The sequence below is a fragment of the Ictidomys tridecemlineatus genome, chromosome 6, assembly GCF_052094955.1.
Source record: "Ictidomys tridecemlineatus isolate mIctTri1 chromosome 6, mIctTri1.hap1, whole genome shotgun sequence".
In the NCBI taxonomy this organism is placed as follows: Eukaryota; Metazoa; Chordata; class Mammalia; order Rodentia; family Sciuridae; genus Ictidomys; species Ictidomys tridecemlineatus.
In genome coordinates this window covers 14,358,412-14,380,552 of record NC_135482.1, presented here as the reverse complement: position 1 = coordinate 14,380,552, position 22,141 = coordinate 14,358,412, and the positions used below count along the sequence as shown (strand labels likewise).

The 22,141-nt window shown below is 36.5% G+C and overlaps 1 protein-coding gene across 2 annotated transcripts in view; it reads left to right on the top strand.

The window, feature by feature from the left end:
* The window catches only part of Polr3b (RNA polymerase III subunit B), a 126,359-nt gene that overhangs the window by 59,793 nt on the left and 44,425 nt on the right, over nucleotides 1–22,141 (top strand). For both annotated transcript variants that reach the window (XM_078052896.1, XM_078052895.1), the window contains 7 exons: nucleotides 625–787; nucleotides 1,958–2,111; nucleotides 4,786–4,860; nucleotides 5,379–5,477; nucleotides 9,534–9,661; nucleotides 17,921–18,130; nucleotides 20,597–20,755. In XM_078052896.1, the coding sequence (XP_077909022.1) occupies nucleotides 625–787; nucleotides 1,958–2,111; nucleotides 4,786–4,860; nucleotides 5,379–5,477; nucleotides 9,534–9,661; nucleotides 17,921–18,130; nucleotides 20,597–20,755 (988 nt within the window). The remainder of the gene's footprint in view (nucleotides 1–624; nucleotides 788–1,957; nucleotides 2,112–4,785; nucleotides 4,861–5,378; nucleotides 5,478–9,533; nucleotides 9,662–17,920; nucleotides 18,131–20,596; nucleotides 20,756–22,141) is intronic.

Sequence of the window (22,141 nt, the reverse complement as noted above, 5' to 3'; positions counted from 1 at the left end):
ATCAACATTAGTGACAATGCCATAGACTGTAGACCTTGTTCAGATTTCCCCCAGTTGTCCCAACAATGTCTGTTTCTGATCCAGCTCATGTGTTGCTTTAGTCACCATGCCTCCTGAGTCCCTTTCAATCTGGAGCAGTCCTTTAGTCTTTCTTTGCCTCTCATGACCAAAAAACTTTGAGTTCTGGCCAGTTATTCTGTAGAAAGTCTCTCTTTTTCTGCCAGAAGTTTTCTGTTTTTGTGTAGCTAGATTTATTATTGTTTTTCTTTACTCTTTTCCTATATTATATCATTGTAATGACTTTGATATTCCACTCTCTGGGAAAAATAGTTTCTATAATGTTTCTTTCCTTTTTTTGTATATTTATGATATCATTATCTGTAATTGCAAATATACTGTGCTGAGCATTTATGTGGCTACATCTATTTTATATCCTTTCTTGTTACCTGAGTATAAATTTCTCTGGGCAAAAGGACATGTACATTTTAAGTTCTTTTTGTAAATTACCAAAATGTCCATTACGAGGTTATACTGCTTTATATTGCCACCAGCAGAGTAGTGAGCTATTTTCAGACACACACTGTACTAATATTCATTCTTAGAAATGATTGTCTTATGTTTTAGGCCTGCGGTTTGGTTAAAAATTTGGCCCTTATGACACACATCACAACTGATATGGAAGATGGACCCATTGTTAAGTTAGCCAGTAACTTGGGAGTAGAAGATGTGAATTTATTATGTGGAGAAGAACTCTCTTATCCAAATGTGTTTCTCGTCTTTCTCAATGGTGGGTATATTATAGAGACATGTTCCTGTTGGGAGTAGGGAATAGAGACATGTCCCTGTTGGGAGTAGGGAAGGAGTCAATTAATATCCTTATATTTAAATCACAAACATATTCTAACCCTGGGCCTAGAAGGACCTTGATTTAAAGGTGGAAGGAAGACAGTGATTCTACTGGTTGCATTATCCAAAGTTCTGAGAGGACACAGCTGTGTGAGTGAAGGATAACATTGCAAAGACTGACTGCTTTCTCCCTCTTGTAGCTGCTAACATATTTACAGTGGAATAAGGTTCAGCAGGGTACCTTAAATATCTGAGTTGCCCTGTAAAATAACCAGGTCAGCCCTTACAGTGAGTTGAATGTATTCAGCCATTTGATCCTTGGTATGTTAGCAGCCTGTGGCAAGAAGTTCCCCCTCTTCTGACCCACTTTCATATACCTCTTCCTGCCTCCTTCAGAGCCCACCAGAGGCTGGGCAGTAGTGCGCCCATCCTTTCTCCTTTTGACTTGGTGGTTTGTGTGCCTGCCTGATGTGCTCACCCCTGACCACTTAGGTCATGTCCTTCTCTTCTCCCCAATTAGGGATCCACTAACCCTTGCAGGTAGGGCCTGCCAAGGGAGAGTCAGGACCTCAACAGGGCTGTTAACTATCTACCTTCTCCAGTGAATCCAAGAAGCTAACAGTGCATGAACTCTTGGCCTGCACTATGTCCTAGTGCCTCTGAATCCTCTTGAAAATGGGAGGAAAGCCCAGTGTCTTCGTTTCATAGATGCTGAGCAGATGAGCAGTCACTAGATGTGGGGCAGAATCCTCAGCACTTTCAACTCATTCATTTTCTTAATCTCCCCGTGGAAGTGGTAGAGCCAGTGGGCACACGCTGGTGGTGTGGACCCACATGTACACTCACAGCACTGTGCTGCCAGATGAGAACAGTGAAATTCACTTGCACTGCTCCTCAGCCAGTGTGTGATAGGACTGGCCCTGGATTCCAGGGCCCCAGGATGACCTTGACCGCTGTGCTGCTTCCCTCAGCCTATGGATGGCCACATGTTAATAACTATTTTCAAATGACTATTCAGTATTCCTGTGTTGGGTAGATATTTTATATGAGATTAGGTTTATATTTTGTTCCTGTCTTACCTCTTCTTAATTCTTTTACTTCTTTTGCTTAGGTAACATTCTGGGTGTCATTCGAGATCATAAAAAGCTAGTGAATACATTTCGACTGATGCGAAGAGCAGGATATATCAATGAATTTGTTTCCATCTCAACAAATCTTACAGATCGGTGTGTTTATATTTCCTCTGATGGAGGAAGACTGTGCAGGTATATATTGCTAGAAGAGTCTCTTTATGTTAACTTTTGAAATAAATTGACTTATTTTTGAAGCTTCTTTTTCCTTCTTCAATGTTAAGATACATTTAATTCAGTTAATAAACATTTCAAAGATTAATGAGAGACCATTGTTGCCCTCAGAGAGTTCAGTCTGCTGGGAGAGGAGAAATAATTATTATTAATGATAATCAACTGTACTATTAATAAATGTTAGTCACTACTTATTATTTTAATGGATATACTTATATATAAGGCTCTAACTACATTCAACCCTATGAGGTTGAATTATTATTTTCATTTAGCAAATGAGGAAATTGGGGTATTCCATGAAGTATTCCTGAGTAACTTACCCAGAGCTAGAGAATGGTGGAGTCAAGTTTTTAATGGGAATTCCTTAGAAGTCCCTTGACTCTAACAGTCATGATTTTATCCTGTGTATTCCGCTGCTACAAACTGCTTTAAAAGATTAATAGGATTGCGTTACTTGGGTATAGGGGAAATGAAGAAGGCTGAGGAAAAGCAAGAATTTAAAAAATTACATTAGAACTAATGGAAAGTAGGTTAATATTGTTCATTCAGCAAATATTTATTAAGGATTTGTTATGCACAGGTATTGTCCAGCAGCTGGAGGTATAGTGATGAATATGATATAGTATCTGGTCTTTGGGGGACATGCAGGGGCATCAGTTGAGGTCATTATGGTGTTTCAGAAGCCTTCACTTATTTTCTAGTTGTAATTTTTCAACTCCTGATGATGTTAGGTATAAGGCAGTGAGCTAGCAATAGTTGCAAAGCAGAACTGGAAGAGCGGACTGCCATTGTCTGTCTGTCCCTTATCCTTTCCTCCTTCTAGTTATACTATATTCTCCTTTGGGGACTGCCCCTCCCTATTGCATACAGTGTGAAGGCTTTCCTTGCCTAGCAAAAGGTCAGGTATGAGATCCAAGTGAGGCCAGTCATACTTCCTCATCAGATTCATCAGTTGAATTCAAGTAGAATAAATCAAGGGAGGCAAGTAGTTGACATGCTGCCAGTGACCCATGCAAGAGTCTGCCTATTACTCCTTTCTTTCTGGATCCTTGTAGCTGCTGTGATTCCTGTTCTTTCTATGCCTAAGCATTTCTCCTTTTTCTTTGATTCTTGTCCGTCCAGTAAATTCTTAGTTTTTCCAGTAAATTCCATGTTGCTTAAATTAGCACGAATAAGTTTCTCTTAAATATACCCGAGAATGATATGTGTTCAATCTTATCTTGCCAGTTATTGATTTTGTGTGACTCTGAGTATAATATACAAGTCTGAGCCTTGGTTTCCTTGGCTGTAAAATGGAAATAGTAAAGCCTTCCTAGGATTATCCTGAGAATAACTGGCAAGGTGAGGTAAGTTCTTGTAGGGTGCTAATCACATATAATGTGCTTAACAACATGGCCTCATTAGTGGCAGGAAAAACAATGACATGTTCCAGGTTGGCTTTTTAAATGATTTTTCTCTTTCATTACATTCAGCATAATAAAGCATATTCTAAAACAAAACAAGTTTTGGTTTTTTTTAGCAGTAATTTTACAATGGCAGACAATAGATATGGCAGGAAAAATAGTGGGCTTTATTGAGTTAGTGATCTCTCTCTTCAATTCCTGTGTCTGCCTTCATTTCTGAGTCTTAACCTGAGCTATGCTGCAGCCCTCCCATGTGACATCAGGTCACTCTGCTTCCCTCCAGTGAATAAGCCAGAATTTCAAGGTACTGTTGATTTCCATGAAAAGCTCACCCAGTTCACTTTTCAGCAGCTCATGTTCCCCTTTTGTGATTATGCAGATCCTCTTCTTAACAGTTTAAAGTGCTCATTAGTCCTCACATAGTTATTTGGGCTTCAGGGTGCAGTGCACAAGTGTCGGCTGGTTTCTTGCTTCTCTATGTGAGAGCTGCTGTCCAAATAGCAACGGCCCTTGACGTTTCCATGCTGCATGCCATCTTTTGTGTCAGTGTTTCCTCGCAGTGGCGAAGCCCTCATCGGCAAGTCACCACTGACAGTTACAGGTTAATCTACCCAAGTGCTCTCTCTACCTTCCACCCAGTATGCCAGTGCAGATTATGGAGTAAGGAAGCCTCATTCTTGCAAAAGTAGAGCCACTTGATTTTGTCAAGAATAGTTAAAGTAACCTATTAGTCTATCTCAGTGATGCTTATCCTAAATCAGACGGTTCCAGAACATCTGGGTATTCATCATCACATCCTCACAACAAATGCCATCATTACCCTTGGTGACAGTGTTTTGTTGCCAGCTAGCTTTATGGGTTTACAGCAGTTTCCCCTTACTTGTGGGTGGCGTGTTCCAAGACCCTCTGATACATTTAGAGTTTAAAAAAATATGACATGTGACATAAAGTTTTCATTTCCTTTCTAGACTTTGTTGAGTATCGTTTTTGTGTTGCCTTTTCATTTAAAACTGTGTGTATGTGTGTGGTGTGCATTTGTGTTTGAGAGAACACCTGTGTGCATGCAGGTAGAGGCCCCTGTATGGTCACATATGCCAAAATTAGTGTTCTCAATCAATCTGTATAACTTTGATCATTTCTACATTTTCCCTTATTTCATTATAACAGATATTACTTGCTGGTATAACTCTTCTGTAAAATTACTATTAAGTTGTTATTTTTTTCCTTCCTAGACCTTACATAATTGTTAAGAAACAGAAGCCAGCAGTCACAAATAAGCATATGGAAGAGCTGGCTCAGGGGTACAGGTAAATGGCCAGAAGTAAAAATAATGTTATTTGATTTGTTGTTCTTTTAAGAAAAGTACATTTTCATTTTTGATCTCTTAATTCCTCCCCATCAAATATACCAGTCTGTTTAAAAAAAAAAAAAAAGTTATTTTCTCCATATGAAGTTGCTTGGACATGGTAAAATACTTACCAGGTTAAATTGAAAGTCTTGGTGTAAATTTCTACACTAATAGTTTTTAGTGAGAAAAGAACTTACATTGATGTATATACTGTGGGTCTTTCATTATGTGGAGTTTCTGAAGTCAAATATTTTAGAAGTTAAAACCATATTAGCAAAAATCAGATACATTAATGTTTTTATCTCAGTGATTTGTGATCACACCGTGATTCAAGAATAACCTGTTTCAAGTATCTCAGTATATTCTGGGAGAGAAAGGTGCCTTGGGCCAAGTGAAAGCCAGTATCTTCTGTTGTTATATAAAATATTTCAATAAAATGTTCTTTTATAATGTCCCTTTTTATCATTATTTTCCCAGGAATTTTGAAGATTTCTTACATGAGAGTCTGGTAGAATATTTAGATGTGAATGAAGAAAATGATTGTAACATTGCACTCTATGAACATACAATTAATAAGTAAGTAGAATCTGTAGCACTTTAATTAAAACCTTTTCTGACCATAGACACTGCCTTCTTTCCATTGTCCTCCCATTCTGTCGTGTACTCCTATAGTAGAAAACTGTTAGAGGTGCACTGTTGTGTCGTGAAGCATACCTGTGACTGTCCCAATCGAAGGTACCACGAAGTTGCTAACAAGTCATCTTCAGACTTACTTATCTTTCCAGGCCGTTTGGCATTTAGTGTGTGTTTTTCTGAAAGAAATCATTTTTCTGATTTTAACATTCAATTACTATAAAAATTGAAGTAATTAATCGGGCTACATGAAAATGGATTTCTTTCTTCTAGAAAGAATTTTATCAGTGGACATCTGAATTCTTACTGTCAGAGCAGGAATTCCCTATAAAGATATCTCTAAGCATGAGATGAACTTGAGATGGTAATATGCTCATAGTGTTTTTTCCTTCATGTTACTCAAGCTGAAAATGTGGGTTTCAATTCAGCTACTCTCCCTGCCCATATCCACAACATTTCCTTGGCTTGTAATGTAAGCCTTCAAAATTCACCCACAATCCAGGCTCTTACCACCACAGTCTGCCACCCTAGTCCATGTCATTGCTTGTCTGGACTCTTGCAGAAGTCTCCTGACTATTGTTCCCTGTGTCCCTATTTAGCCTGTTCCTCATAGAATAGTGTGCTCATGTCACATCTCTTCTCCCATCCCCTGAAAGTCCTCCTAGAGGCCTTAGGTTCTTGCACATCTGCCCACACTGTCTTCATCCTGCAGCAGCCTCCTCTTCCTCCCCTCACTCAGTTTCACCCACACTGGCCTCTCCTGAAGATGCTCCTGGCATGCTGTGTCTCAGCACCTTTGCTGCCTAGAATTTCTCTCCCTTTCCCTCCTCCCACACACCTACAGGGATTCACTGTTTCACCTCCAGATTCACCCAGGTGTCACCTTTTTGTGAGTCTTCTGACTAACTTGTTTTAAAATTGAAAATCCTCTATCTCTAAATACCCTGTTCCCTGCTTAATTTTTATACTGTTTATTTTCTAGTCTTACTAGTATAGAGCAAAAGTTGTGTCTTGCTAGTTTATATGTGTATGGTCTTTTCCCCTCCACTGTAAGCTTCATGAGGCTGAGTTTTATTTTTGTCTTTTTTTTTAGGCTGAGTTTTTTAAATCTCTCTTTTTATTTTATTTTATTTTTTAGTTATAGATGGATGCAATATTTTATTTTGTTTATTCATTTTTTATGTGGTGTTGAGAATCGAACCCAGTGCTTCATATGTGCGAGGCAAGCACTCTGTCACCGAGCCACAACCCCAGCCCTAAATCTCTTTTTTAATTGCTATAAATGCTTATGACTATTAGGATTACCCAATCATTGAACTAAATTCATCTTATTTAAAAAATATAAAAATTGCTGTATTATTTAACTTATAAAGTTTTTTGAAGTGTAGAAATGCATAAAGTAAAAACAATAAATTCCCTTCCTTCCTTATTCCAACAGACTCCACTCTGCTCAAGTAGATAGTGCTAATAGTTTGATCTTTGTTTTCTAGATATTTTTCTAAATGAGTATAAAAATACATAAGCTGATCTCCCACAATGCATATATTCAAGACACTGGTAACATGTTTTCAGTGGCTTAACTTTTAAACTTAATAGTGTCTTTTGGACATTTTCCATATTAATGCATGTACATGTATTTGAATATATGTATAAATTATTATTTTTCTGTTTATTATTAGAGTATCTTCCTTCACATATGTAGTTTATTTAGTTTGTTCCCTATTAATAGAATATTTAGGTTTTTTCTAAGTTTTCCCCAATTATAAGCAATAAGTTATTTACTTTTAATTTAAAGTGAATTTAAGTGCTTTATCACATTGGAAGAGAAATCTCCCAACTCCTGTTCAGGACAGAAACTTATGGTGGTTATGATTTTAAAGTAAATAATTTTCCTTTTTTGTAAAATTAGAACTCAGAGTGTTTAGCACCCCATAAAAATATTAGAAACTATGTGATCTTGTATATGTTGCTGTGCTGTTAAAAGAAAAATTATTTGATGTTTCCTTTTGGTTTTCTCTTTTAAACTCAACTCAGTCTTTACATCTGAAAAGTAGTTTTATTTCCTTGGGGAATGTCAGCCTGGCTATTAATGGAATAAATATTTAAAATAAACTCTGTTTTATTCTGTCCTATAAAATGTAACTTTAAGTTCATGTTCTTGAAAACACAAAACAAAACCTACAACCCTTTCCTATCCTGCTGACAGGAGGCCCAAGGTAATGACAGAATGGAGCTTTGCCAGGTCCTAAGGAAAACAATTTCTTCAACCAAGAGCTACTCAGAAAGTACCCACTCTCACCACACTAGGAACACATTTCAATACATGAGTATTAAAAGAAAAATGGATGGATAAATGAATTAGTAGAAAATCTTGGGCCAGATACATCACAACTAAATTTCTATGACAGATCAGGACCTAGTTTCTTGAAATCACTTCTCTCCATGGGACTACCAACCACCGAATTGTTAGGGTTCCACCTTCCAATCACTTGAGGTTAGCAGACCATGGATTCTGAGTGTGATACCTGTTACTGTCAGCAAAGGCCTAAGAATAATTTGGCTCCTCCTTCCTATTGAAATATCTGAGGTGCTTTGTCATTTAATCAAAAACTGGATTTTCTGCAGAAATGTGTTATGAAAGTAACTAAGATTCTGGTACCTATGAGATGAACTCTTCCCTTTTGTTTAAAACCTATAGCAATACTGATACAATTTCAAATTTTCTAGTAGCCACATTTAAAAAGTAAGAAGAAACAGGTGAAATTAATAATAAATATTTTTGTTGTGAACAACCAATAAAAAAATAAAAAATTTAAAAAAAAAATAAATATTTTAACTTAACTCAGTATATTCAAAATACTATCACATCAACATGTAATCAGTGTAAGAATCCTAAAATATTTTACTTTCTTTTTTCTACTACAAGTGTTCAAAATCTGATGTGCATTTATAGTGTACATTCATCTTGGATGTTAAATTTCATGAGAAATACTCAATCTAATCTGATTTCATAACATTTTAGTTATAAAAGTAGATTCATAAATGTAAGCTACTCTGAACATAATTAGGTTTTAAATAATCAGTTGAGGGGCTGGGGCTGTAGTTCAGTGGTAAAGTGCTTGCCTCAAATGTGTGAGGCACTGGGTTCGATCCTCAGCACCACATAAAAATAAATATAATGTATGTTTATCTACAACTAAATAAATATTTTTTAAAAAAATAATCAGTTGAGTTTTTAAATGTAAATTTGAGTTTCAAATTTTTAAATAAGTAAAATAAAAAATTTATTTCCTCAGTCACACTGGCCTAACATTTCAAGTGCAAAGTAGCCATAGTTAGCTGGACACAGTGGCACACACCTGTAATCCCAGAGGCTTGGGAGGGTAAGGCAGAGGATCACGATTTCAAAGCCAGCCTCAGCAAAAGTGAGGTACTGAGCAACTCAGTGAGACTCTGTCTCTAAGTAAAATACAAAATAATGCTGGGGATGCCCCTGAGTTCAATCCCCATTAACTGTCCCCCCCCCCTCAAAAAAAGTAGCCATAGTTAGTGAGTGGTTATGCTTTTAGTCCTCATACAGTGTCCTTAAAGGGGGTATGTTCCTCTCTAAGGTGACAGCCTTCTCATTGATAACGTGACAGCCTACCCATCCATATGCATATTACTAATACTGTATTTCTGTACTCAACATACTAGTTTCTCTATATATTATATATTAATAGTATGCTATAATAATGCTTTATTTTTTATGAATGCAATTCTATGCTGTCTCCCTTTTCTTGTATGTCTATCACTAATTCAGTTTTTATAATAATAGAAATTTTTAAGTTCTTAAGTTTTATTGTATTTTATTTAAGTATGTTTCTGTCTTTCAGTTTTGCTAGCATCAAAATGTATAATCTTATAAATTCCTGGGAGAACTAGATAAAGATATTTTTATACACTTTAAGAGACATTGATTTTAGTGCTTGACTCAGATGTCTAATTCTTGATTGGTAGAGATACCACCCACTTGGAGATTGAACCCTTCACTCTTCTCGGCGTTTGTGCTGGCCTGATCCCATATCCTCATCATAACCAGTCCCCAAGAAACACCTATCAGTGTGCCATGGGGAAACAAGCCATGGGTAAGATATCTTTCTCAAGCTTGATTTTAAATACTTGCAGGAAAGACTTATATTTTTATTCTTCACTAGTAACATGTATTTGGTTCTATCAGACATTGGTGATGCCTGAAAGTTGTCTGTGGAACTTGCAGTGCTTGCAGGAGCCCTGTCCTGATTAAAACTTAAAACAGAAATTCAGAAAATCGCTCTGAACTTGTTCCCTTAACAGAGTGACATATAATAAATATCACAGAATTAAAAGCAAGTAAATATGAAGAGCAAAGTTCTACAAAATGTAAATTGTTAACTCAGAGAAATGGGAGAAAGCAAAAAAAAAAAAAAACTCAAGGTGAAGGGAGGAGGCAGAGAGAAAATAAAGATGCAAATTATGTGCTAGAATGTAACTAGGATTTGTCTAGGTGATAATCATTAAACTCATTATATCCTTGTAGTTGCTTCTGCATCTCCTAAAACTACCACACCTAATGTGAGTTCATTTTCCTTCTTTATATTTTTCTTTCTTTTCATCTCTCCATCTACTAATTTATCTATCAGTCCATCCATTCATCATCCAACCATTCATCACATTTGTTGAGCAAGCCTATACCATATAAGGGTGTAACCTGAAAACAGATGAGACAGAGTCCTGTGCCTAAGGAGATCCCAGCCTAGTAGGAGAGACCAAACCAACAAAACAGTAATTCAGTGTAGTTCAGTGAATGTTTAATAAATCAGCAGCCAGAGCCTAAAGAAATTAGAGGAGGAAGATAGAGCTGAGCTTGGCCTTGAAAGAGTGTTTTTCAAGGGTAGTGGAAATGTAAGCATTTCAGTGGGAAGTCTTGGTACTTTAGTGTGGCCATCTGCTATTGAATCGAAGAAGTGTGTTTGAGAAGTACCATATATTGAGTTTGTGTTTTGTCTTGAAGATGATACAGAGAGAATTCCAATGCCTGCCCCACCGCACCAAAAAAAACAAGTTTTGCTTATAAACTTTTGAAATGGTTTTTTAAAATCATTTAAAACATAGTAAATTTTCTATAGATATATGCCTATGACATAAATATGATTTGCCATTCTCTAATTTTAAGGGATGTAAGGAACTTCATGAAGAAGTTGTGAAAGTATAAAGGGGAAGGTTTTTGCATTGCCTTTGGGGGTCAGTCAGAGTGCATTCAGCTTCTTGCTAACCGACAACCAACTGTGCTGACCATAATTTGATGATTAAGGAATGCTATTTCTTTATTATGAATAGAGAGTAGACATATTACTTTTCAGTTTTTTATATTGCCCTTTGGCTAGCTGGGAAGAAATAAAAGCATGTTGCTCTGCTACCATTTACCTGAATGATATAAGGCTTGGACAGTTGGGAATAATTCCCAGTGGGAAAATCTAAACAGCAGCTCATCAGTTTTGCCTTCCCATTCATCCTCAGTGGCATTGGAGGCTGAGGTCCTGCTTGTGCCTCTGACTCACTAACAAGTTGAAATATACAGTGCTGAACCCTGTGTGTCATGAAAGGGCTATCACTTCTATTGGGTTTACCAAACCATTTTGTTTCATGATGTGAATCCTGGCTGAAACAATATACCTTTTGTGTAGAACCTTCAGTAGAATTAAGGGAAGACTAATCACTTCATCGCTAATGCCACTCTTTATGTGTTTGAAGATTAAAACCAAAGAGCTACATCTATCTCCACTTAGTGAAGCTTTTTTAAAAATAAAGAATAGGCATAAAGGAAAGAAATAATATTTTTATTTTTATAACACCAATCTCTACAAATAAAACAAAACATAAAAACAACCTTTTATTTTGTGGCCCTGAGTATCTGAAGCGTTGGGTTAGTTACCACACACAGTTAAGCAGGATCAGTGTGTACAGAAAGCCAATTCAGTGTCTGTAGAGTTCTTTTGTAGTTTTCTGTGTGAAGGTTTTTTTCCTCGTTTTGTTTTGAGTGTCATTTGCAATTCATTGTCTGTGTTTTCTGAGGTTGGTGTATTCAGCTGCTCTGACCCTGGGTCCTGCACATTTAGCTCCTTGGATACAATCCTCTGACGTTACTGCTGACGCTAGGAAGACAAAAGCCACTGAATATCTTAAGTAATAAAAAAAAAAAAAGCCTTTGTTACTATTTGTTATTACAAAACACCTGACTGGAAAGAAAAGCATTGAGATTAAAGTACATTTAAAGTTAGCACATAACATGGCCACATATCTCTTTGGACACTGAAATAGCTGCAGAAGTATAGAGCAAGGTCTATATGAAAAATCACAAAAGGAAAAGGTCAATAGAGGGAGAAAATCCACAGCCGAGTTCCGGGTTTCAAAAGCAGACCTACGCTTTTGAGTGGACTTCTGGATCATTTTAATTCCATGCAGTCTTGGCAGCGATAACTAAAAATCATGTTCTCCCATTTTAAATAGGAGCCATCAATGAAGACTGTTTAAATCTCACAGAGATTCTATGTAAATTTTCTTAAGTAATATTTTAGTTGCTGTTTATCTGTTACTCTATATGGAAAATGAAAGACTAGTCCAGGGTTGATTCACTAAATATTCTAGCCAACCTGAAAAATTTGCTGTTTACCAACTCCTGTCCCTTTAAAATACCAACCTTCCAGTCCCATCAACAGTGTGAGGAAAGAAGTCATTTTCCATCACTGCAAAGGAGACCAACACTAGCACAAAACGGAGAAACTAAAAGCCTTACCTCATACATGGGAGAGATCTATTCCACATGAAACACCAGCAGAGGGGATTTCTTAGGTCTTTGGTACTTCAAGTTATTAATAAGTTCAAGTTTTCACGCAGCATCTGTCTGTGCTGCTGAGAAGCTCCCCTCCTTCATGGATATGGCTCTGTGTTGTGACGTGGCTCAGAGCAAGAAGTCAGGTAGACATCTGCAAATGGCAAGGTCTCCAGGTCACTCAGCTCTAGGAGCAAAAGCTCAGCGTTGGTGCTGCATTATGTAGAGTCTTGGTGGCACTCAGTGCTAAGTTCACATGAGTCACACTTTCATATCCTGCCCATTTTATTAGTTGGCAGTCCTCTAGTGGAACACTGTCCTGTTGAAAAGGATCACTCAGTCACTATCAGCTTAGTTAATGAGTATGCATCACCGCCCTCCCTAGCCCCTCCGCAGCTTCTCACCAACCCTTCCTGCTTCAACTCCCTGTTGTTGGGACTTGTCTTTTTTTTTTTTTTTTTTTTAACTCAGGAACTAATGCAGACTCTTTTTGTTTTCAGTAGATTCTGTTTCTAAGCAAATAGTTTCTTCCCTTATGTTCCTCACTTAAGGGTAGGAATGGGATGTACTAGAAAGATGCTGGAAATTTTTGAAATATTCAAAACACATGACACACAAAGATCCTCACAAATTTTGTTTCCTTCTATACCTTTTCCCTACTCTTGGGATGTTCTCTGTTTTTTTAGCTATATTTATTATTTTTTGGGGTGCACAAAATGAAAAAAAAATAGTCTTGGCCAAAGTATTCGTGACAGTTCTTTTTTTTAGAGTTCTGCTATTAAAGTATTTTTTTTTAATTATTGTAGCTGTTTTCGATACGAGCTTATGTAGTGTTCCTAAGACTAGAAATGTTGTCAATCAGTATGTTTGAAGATAAAATTAAAGTTTGGTATGCAGGTTAGATTTGGAGGTAGAGAAGGTGATATTGCAAGGTGATGGACTATATGTTTTTATCATTACTGTACTACCAGATATTGTTATTGTTTATAATGAATATTACCACTTACTGACTATCCCAATTTGGGTGGTGCTGGAGACTGAACTTAGGGCCTTGCCCATGCTAAGCATGTGCTCTACTACAGAGCTACAATTCTTTTATATATTTGTTTTTTTAAACACAAACATAATCCTGTGAGAAATAATATATGCTCTTTTTTTTTTTTTTGGCAAGCATGCCGAATCCCAGTATGATTGAACAACTAATAAGAGGTTATATTATGTCTTCTATTAACTTACTGAAATTCTTCTCAGCTAAAACTAACTTTTTTCCTCACTTCTTCCTAACCTCCATGGGTCTCAATTAGGCTGCCTTTCTGCTGGACTGCAAATTCTAAGCTCCTTGAAGGCAGGAATGGTCCTTGTTTATTATTGTATCCTTGAGCCTAGCATAATGCCAGCTTAGTAGGTGGTATGGTAAGAACTGAATAAATGTTCCAAAATCAGTGAATTCTTGGAGCATATAAAAAATTGTTAAGAAACCAGCAACAGATTTTATAGATAATTTTGAAACAGAACACATTGAAAGAATTAAACAACCTGATTTTGACTAACTGTAAAGCTATTATAAAAAGATACTATGGTATTGACAGACAGGCAGATATATAGGTGAATGGAACAGAATTATATATTAGAGTCCAAGAATAGATCCACACTTTTAAGGGCAATTGATGTTCAATGAATGTATTTCCAAAGTATTTCATTAAGCAAAGAAAAATGTTTTGAACAAAATAAAATCTCTGACTATCAATGTGAGAAAAAGAATGAATGTCAATTTCAATCTCATACTATATAAAAATTAACACAAAATGAATCATAGCCTTAAAAGTAGGAGTTAAAACCATAAAACTTTAAAGACTGAAACAGTTGAAAATCTTTAGTAAGTTTTGACTTGAGTTAAGTTTTCTTAGGACAAAAAAAAATACAAATCATAAGAAAAATTAATTACTTGGACCTTCTCCAAATTAAACCTTTGCTCTCTGAAAGACAGGAATACAAATATGCAAGCCACAGTTTAGGAGAACGTATTTGTATCTAGTATGCATATATAATATATATAAACTCTTCAGTAAGAAGACAACTTAGTAAAAAGATAGGTAAAGCAAAACCACAACCAGGCACTTTTCAAAGCAATAGGAATCACCTATAATCATGTGTGCCTATGTTTAGCATTATTAGTTGTCAGGTAAATACAAATAAAACTATGAGATACTACTGCAAAAATGTTAGAATTATCAAAGTTAAAAAGACCAGCATGCTAAGTGCTGGTGTGAGGGTGCACAGAAGTCCGTCAGAGGGCTCATACTCTGCTGGTGGGATGGAAAGAAATGTAACAAATCTGGAAAATTCTTGGATAGTTTCTTAAAAGTTAATCATTCCGTTATCAAACAACCCAGAAAGTACTACTCCTAGATATTTATCCAAAGAAATTAAAATACACAATCTTGTACATGAATGTGTCTTGTAGCATTTATTCATACAGCAGAATAGTGCTCATCAATCAAAAGGAATGAAAAATGTATGAATCAGAATTGTGCCAAGTGGAACAAGCAGTTATAAGAGCATATATATGGTTCCGTTTATATAAAACCGTAGAAAATGCAAACTAATCTCTAATGATAAAATATATCCATCTCTAGGGATGGATCTTGGTTGTGTTTGTGGTTTTACAAGGGTATATATCTGTCAGAACTCATTCATTTTGATACTCTAAATGGATAAAGTATTTTGTATTTGATAATGATGAAGATTTTGGACAGAGGAAAACGAAATAGTTAAATGCATAAATGACATTTTTTTAATGTTTGTATTCTAATTTGTTTACATACTTACTAATCTTTTTCATCCCACTTTGGGGGAAAAAAGTTCTTTTTCCCTATTTTAACTTACTTTTTGTGGGGAACAGATAAACCTAGGAATGCTCCAGACCTTTTTATTTTTACTTGAGACAGGGGCTTGCTGTGTTGCTTGGAGCCTTATTAAGTTGTTGAGGCTGGCCTTGAACTTGTGATCCTTCTGCCTCAGCCTCCTAAGTTGCTGTGCCCAGCTATACATTTATATACCCTGCTATGCCAGTTTGTAACTTAAGAAAGTTATTATCAAGAAAATGAGGCTTTGTAAGAAATAGTATGTCTTGAGAAGTAAGAATAGGAAATTATTTGAGACTGTAGTTCCAGCAAAATGGGGCAATAGAAGTAAAATACAGCTTATAGATATTTTCCTTGTGCTAGTTATATGTATATAACCTGCCCTCTCATGTGCCTTTTTTTTCTTTCCTCTTATTCTCTTTATTTTTCTGCACTACTGGTTATCAAGCCTAGGGCCTTGTACATGCCAAGCTAATGCTCTACCACATAGCCACATATCCAAGTCCCTGCAATACTGTTTTTAAGGAAACTGGAGACAGTAATAGGGACGTCCTAGTTTGTGCAGGTGCTTCAGACAGGCAGGCCTTATGATTTAATTTCTTAGGGAAATTTTTCAAAAAATTTGCTTATTAACAAAATAGTCACCCATTCATAATTTTTATATAAATTATGGGGATCTGTTGGCATTTTAAAGTTTTATGATATAGAAATCACAGTTTATAAGTTACATTTTAACTTGCCCATACTGTTACTAAAAATGTATGTACATGGATGCTCCCACAAGACAAGTTCTTTCAAAAGTTTTCGAAGAAAGATTTTTATGAGATCATAAACCCCGAATATGTGCTTAATGATTTTTGCTACTCCTCTATTCAATGATCAGCTGGAATGCCCGAAAATTATGTTCTGGGCCTGGTAGCATAATTTATAGCAGGATCCAGCCTCTTTCGCCATTGTGTAGAGGCAAAGCTTCCCTGCTGCATGATAATGCTTGTCTCAGGTTTCAGGAGACAGTTTGGCAGCCTGGTGGGACATTTTGCCTGAACCCTCATCTCAAGCTGAGTAAAGTACACAATTGGAGCTGAAATCTCAACATAAATTTTAAAATGATTTCATGGAAAAGGACACATTTATTGTCAGTGAACTTTACCATGATCCTGGTGGCATTCTTATTTCTAGAACAGTACATGATCTGTTGCCAGGTGTCCTGCCCAGGTTATTAGTTGGCACTAAAATAACATAAATTAATTGGCAGTTTGCAGTGCAAGTTCACAAGGTCCAGTTGGACTATTGTTTTCAGCTGAACTTTGATAAATTTTCTAGAGATTTAAACACAGATACATCCTGTCATAAAAAATGTAGTATGATTCTTCTACTTAATTCACTTGACATTTATTGAACATCTTCAGTGAGCTTGGCGTTGTACTAGGAGAATTTCTTTGATACACTGTACAGATTTTATTTCTCTCAGTAGTGATTGTCAAGGAGTACCATATATCATATTTGCTGTTTGAATGGTTTATTTGCAGCCCTGAATTGAGATGATCATTGATTTAAAGACATGGATATGGAGAAGTTAAAGGAAATAAATATTAAGCTTCTGTATCTGCTTGCCTAAGTAGCATAGCTTCATGAAATGGCACATAGGTACCACAGGGCATGGGACGGGGTGTTACTTTGGAGGCATGTACAAGAGAGAGACAAAACTACTGTCTTTCTCCTAATGTTAGCATCTATTCTTAACTTCTCAGCCACTCATTGGGGAATAGAGAGCTATGAAAGAGAGATTAAAGAGGCTCAGTAGCCCGTACACAACTTCAGTAGTGGGACAGGCCTGGTCCCCAATTTTAAGGTCTCTATGTAGGGTCAACATAAGCCCAAGGCACTGAAAGACTTCTCTTCATGAAGACTATGAATCCCCGTGTATTTCTCGGAGAAAAAAGAGAAAGGGCTAACATTCTGATTTTATTTCAGTTAACAGTGACCCAGCAACACCCTTCTCAGGACCAATCAGGTAGAAAGTCTGATTGCTAAGAGTAAAGAGCCATCCGAGACCCCAGATCCCTCAAGATCAGAGACCTTGCCTTTCCCCATTTATCTCCAGTGCTTGGCACAGAGTAGATATGCATTAACTGCTTAATAAGTGAATAGTTACTTAGATGAATAAATACACTCTTCCCTGTCTTTAGTTGATTTCCTCTTTCTTCATTCATTCCTTCTGTCCTTTCCTGCGGTCTTTTTCATTTAGGACTTTTGTAGTTGTTGATTTATTTTTCTGAACTATATCTGTTTGTTGCCCTGTGCAAGCTCCTTCTGGTGAATAAACGATGTCCTTCTCCCATTACCCTTCCACAAGAGCCAAGAGCGTGAAATTGGCCAGTGAAGTCTAAAATTCCTCAAACAAGATCAATTTTGTAAATCTAAAATGTTGAAGTTGTTTAAATTAATGTACCTTAAGTATGATGTTTTCTTCTTTGTGGGATTTTAAATATTAGTGAGAAAGACTGCTTTTAAGAGGGATTAGCTACCATGAGTAAATTGCTTTTAAAATATTTGACCTGAAGATTTTCTTCTTTTTAATTAGCAAAGTTAATTGTTTATCTATATTCATTGCTACCTAATCATGTTACATAATAGAATATTGCATTTTGTTTTCTCCATGATCAATGCAGGTACCATTGGATACAACCAGAGAAATAGAATTGATACTCTCATGTATCTGCTAGCATATCCACAAAAGCCCATGGTTAAAACAAAAACCATTGAGCTGATAGAATTTGAGAAATTGCCTGCAGGACAGAATGCGACGGTTGCTGTGATGAGTTACAGTGGTTACGATATCGAAGATGCTCTTGTTTTAAACAAGGCCTCCTTGGACCGAGGTGAGCACATTTTCAAGGCTCTAACACCAAAAGTACTTTTTACAAAGTGAGATATAGGGGGTGATTAATACAAAAATCACTTGGTGTCAAATGTCGGTTTCAAGTGACAGCATGTACACAGAGATATTCACATTCTAGTAGTGGCTTTTTGGTTGATTGTTTTTAATGACTGTTATGTTGAGATGATATGTTGAATGTATTGCTACAGAATCTTTTGTTTATTATTTTATTTTCTTGGTGACTTGAGACAGTTTGTTAAAGAGGAAAAAAAAAAAAAGAATTTTTTTTTTCCCCAGAAGGAATTACAATATATGAAGTAAGGTACCTGTTTGAGAAGCAGTAACAGTAACAGTATTCAGATGAAAAAGGCTATTTTTTATTTATACCTCTGTTATACCTCTTTTTTTTTTTTTAACCAAATGACAACAGTTTAAAATACACATATACAAGCCCTAGCTTGTTGTTTCTGCACTCTTCTTTCTCTGTTTTGACAGTTCACTTTTGCAGGTCACTGCTTCATGGTGTGTTAGCCATCACCTGATCTGCAGCCTGACTTCTCTATTCATGATCTGTTTCTCTTTTTCCTCCCTGGCATACCCACTATGCCTTCCCCTTCCCTCTTTGTAGTTGCTAGGCAGCCCTAATAGTACTTCGAGACATGTGTCATTGGCATTAATGTTGGCTGCACTTAATTTATGCCTCTTTTTTTCCTCCAAATGACAACAGCCATGCTTTAAAACTAGATGTTTTCCTTTCTGATTAACTGGTTACGTTTATGTGGAAATCTGAAGACTTTGTGATGTCTGTCAAAAACTCCACAACACAATTTAATGATCTGAGTTTACTGTCCCCTAGCTTTTAAAGCTACCACCTGTAAATAAAACGTCTGTTGACACTTAGAAGAAAACATTTCTCGATTCCATGCAGCTTGGATTCACACTGCAGTCCAGTGTCTTGCAGCTAATGATTCTTGTATGACATTTCAAGATCACACAATGTTTGCAAGCCAGTTGATTCTGCACTGCTTTTATGTCAGTCACAGTTGACTAGGAGCCATGAGGACCAGAATTTGCTCAAAGACATACAGATGTCTACATCTTTGGTTGTATAAATGTATTTCATTCCATGGCACCTTTAGATCTTAAACATTACATAAGAGCAGTGAGTGATATTTTATTTAGAAATCTGCTTTTACCTGATGGATTTTTTGAATTCACATTCTCAAGATTTCTTGAAAGAGTTCCACTTCTGGTAGAGAATCAAAAGTGAAGGCTTTTACAACCATGCATTTATTTCATTAGTAATAGCTGCCATTTAATCCTGAGACATTTTTCTATCCAAATGAACCCTGACATGGCTCATTGTATCCTGAGGAGATTAGAGAGGGAATTCAGTTTAAAATAACTTGTTGGCCACAGGGGAAAAAAGAATGAAGCTCAGCCACAGAATCTTGGAAATGATATTTAGTGTTGAAAGAAGACAGCTTTTTGGGGGGTAACTCTGCAGCTAGTTTTTTTGGGGGGTACAGGGGGACTCTCAGTTGATTGTGTTTTTTTTTTAAACCCCTAAATGGTTTTCTTCTGTTTTGCTTATTTTTTTATATGTTAGTCTTAAGGCTTTTCCCTCATCTTCTAGACAAATAAAATCTAAAAATGTAATTTAATTAAATTGATTTTCATGGAAGAGAGAAACTATCCTATTAAAATTATTTGATTGTATCTTTTTATTTTCTCTCTTCTCTGGAGAAAAAATATTATTTTGTTTGTTGGTTTATTTGTTTGCTTGTTTGGAACTATCTGTAAGTTAGTAAAAGGAAAACTTGCCAGGGACTTACAGAAATTATGTACCAAAAGAATGGGTACTAAGAATCCTGGCTTAGAAGTTAGTGGACTTGGTCTATTCCCAGCTCTGCTACCAATTTTCTGGGTAACTATGGCTCCTTAATTTCTCTAGACCTCACTCATAATGCCTGTAAAAGAAAGGAATTAAACCATGTCGTTTCTCAGAACTTTTTCAGCTGTAATATTCTGAGGCTCCAGGCTTGGTGAGAATCACAGTGTCAATTTGATCTCTCAACGGTAGAGTGCACACTTAGCACATTCGAGGCCCTGGGTTCAATCCTCAGCACCACATAAAGATAAATAAAATAAAGTATAAAAAATTATTTAAAAAAAAAACAATAAAAAATTAGATCTCTCTACTTTCCTCCAGTGTGGCCAGGTGGATTCTACACTGGAAGTGGTTGTAGTTTCCATGTTTGTGTGACAGTGACTAGGAGGAGTCCCAAGACATTTCTTCTGGTTATCAATTGCTACTTGGTTTGTGCCAGTCCCAAATTATCCACTGGTATAGTAGTTTTAGGTTTTGGGGGAGGGTAAGGCAGAGTGGATCAGTGAATGGCACAAATCCATTTTTCTCATAGTTTCGTGTTACTGGTGGTTTTGATTCATTTTGGTTTCATTTTAGGCTTTGGACGGTGCCTGGTATATAAAAATGCCAAGTGTACATTGAAACGGTACACTAATCAAACTTTTGATAAAGTGATGGGGCCCATGTTGGATGCTGCTACAAGGAAACCTATCTGGCGACATGAGATTTTAGATGCAGATGGTATCTGTTCTCCAGGTAAAAGTCTTTTAAAAACTTAATTTTAATGTATGCTTTTTAAAATTACAAGTTATTCACAGTATTTCTGAATATTTGATAAACAGGGCAGAGAAAAAATAACATCCTATATTACTACTACTGTCCAGACTTAGCCATATGGTCATTTTGGATGAATTTCTGTCCATTTGATTTTTTTATGCATCATGTTTTCACATAACAATAATCTATCCTAAATATAATTTTCTATTTTAATTTTGAATTATAGAAAAGCTACTTTAAGAAATGTTTAGGAAAGGGTCTTGTTCCTGCACCTGCACTGGTATTTCTTTACTTAGGCACTTTTTCTACAGACTGACTTTAGAATCTATTTTCCCTAAAAGTATAACTCCATTATAATTATAAGCTTCTGATCAATTTGTTGATGCAACATACAGTGCTTCCCTCTGGTGAGTCTTATAGGCTATTGTGGGAGACCATCATAGGTAAAGCATCACACAGAAACATGTCAAATTATAACCAACTTAAAGAATCACATGGTATTTTATAGCAAGAGGATTTTACTTGATTAGGAAGATCAGCATCCCTTCCACAAAAAATGAGCAGAAATTGGAAAGACGCATAAAAGTTAACTACTTAAGAAGGCTCTAGGCAGTAGGAAAAGCTTGTGCAAATGTCCTAGAGCTTGAAGCTGAGGGATCTGGAAGAAAAGCAGTGTGACTAAGAGAAAAAGAGTGCATAGGTGCATGGCACTGTGGCAACATTGAGTCTGGGAGTGGTGGGGAGGATGGGGCCAGCCTAGCCAAGACCTGGCAGCCTTGTGGCTACTTTCATTGTGATCCCCAAAGCAATGGCAGGATTGGGTGTTCTGAAATGATCATTCTGACTGCAGTGTGGAGAAAAGATGAGAAGGACACAGAGTAGAGGAGAGACCAACTGAGCACTCTCTTAGCACACAGGGAACCACCTGCACAGCTTGTCGTGCTTGGTCCCTGGGTGGTCAGTGCTGTATTAGGCCAAGTGCATGGCTCCCTGTCATTTTCTCTGCCTTTGATTCATGCAGAATTTCTCACACTCTTAATGCTGGTCATTGTGGCTTGGAAAGTAAGTGGTGGGACAGGACTGTAAACGGTCTTTGAACTCACCATGAAGAAGCAGAAAGTGAAATGGGAATAGTAGCAAAACCAAAGAAACTTGATTTCCTTCCTACCCAAGTTGATGACTTGCTACTGATGGAAAAAACAAATGTATATATCTCTTTAAAGTACCTGTTTCTACTACAGTTGTTTTTGACCGAGGTGACAGTTTATCCTATTAGTATAGTCCTTAAATCAATTAATTTTTAAATTTTATTCACACTATGATCTTAATCTGTGTGTGTGTGTGTGTTTGTTTAATGGCTTACAA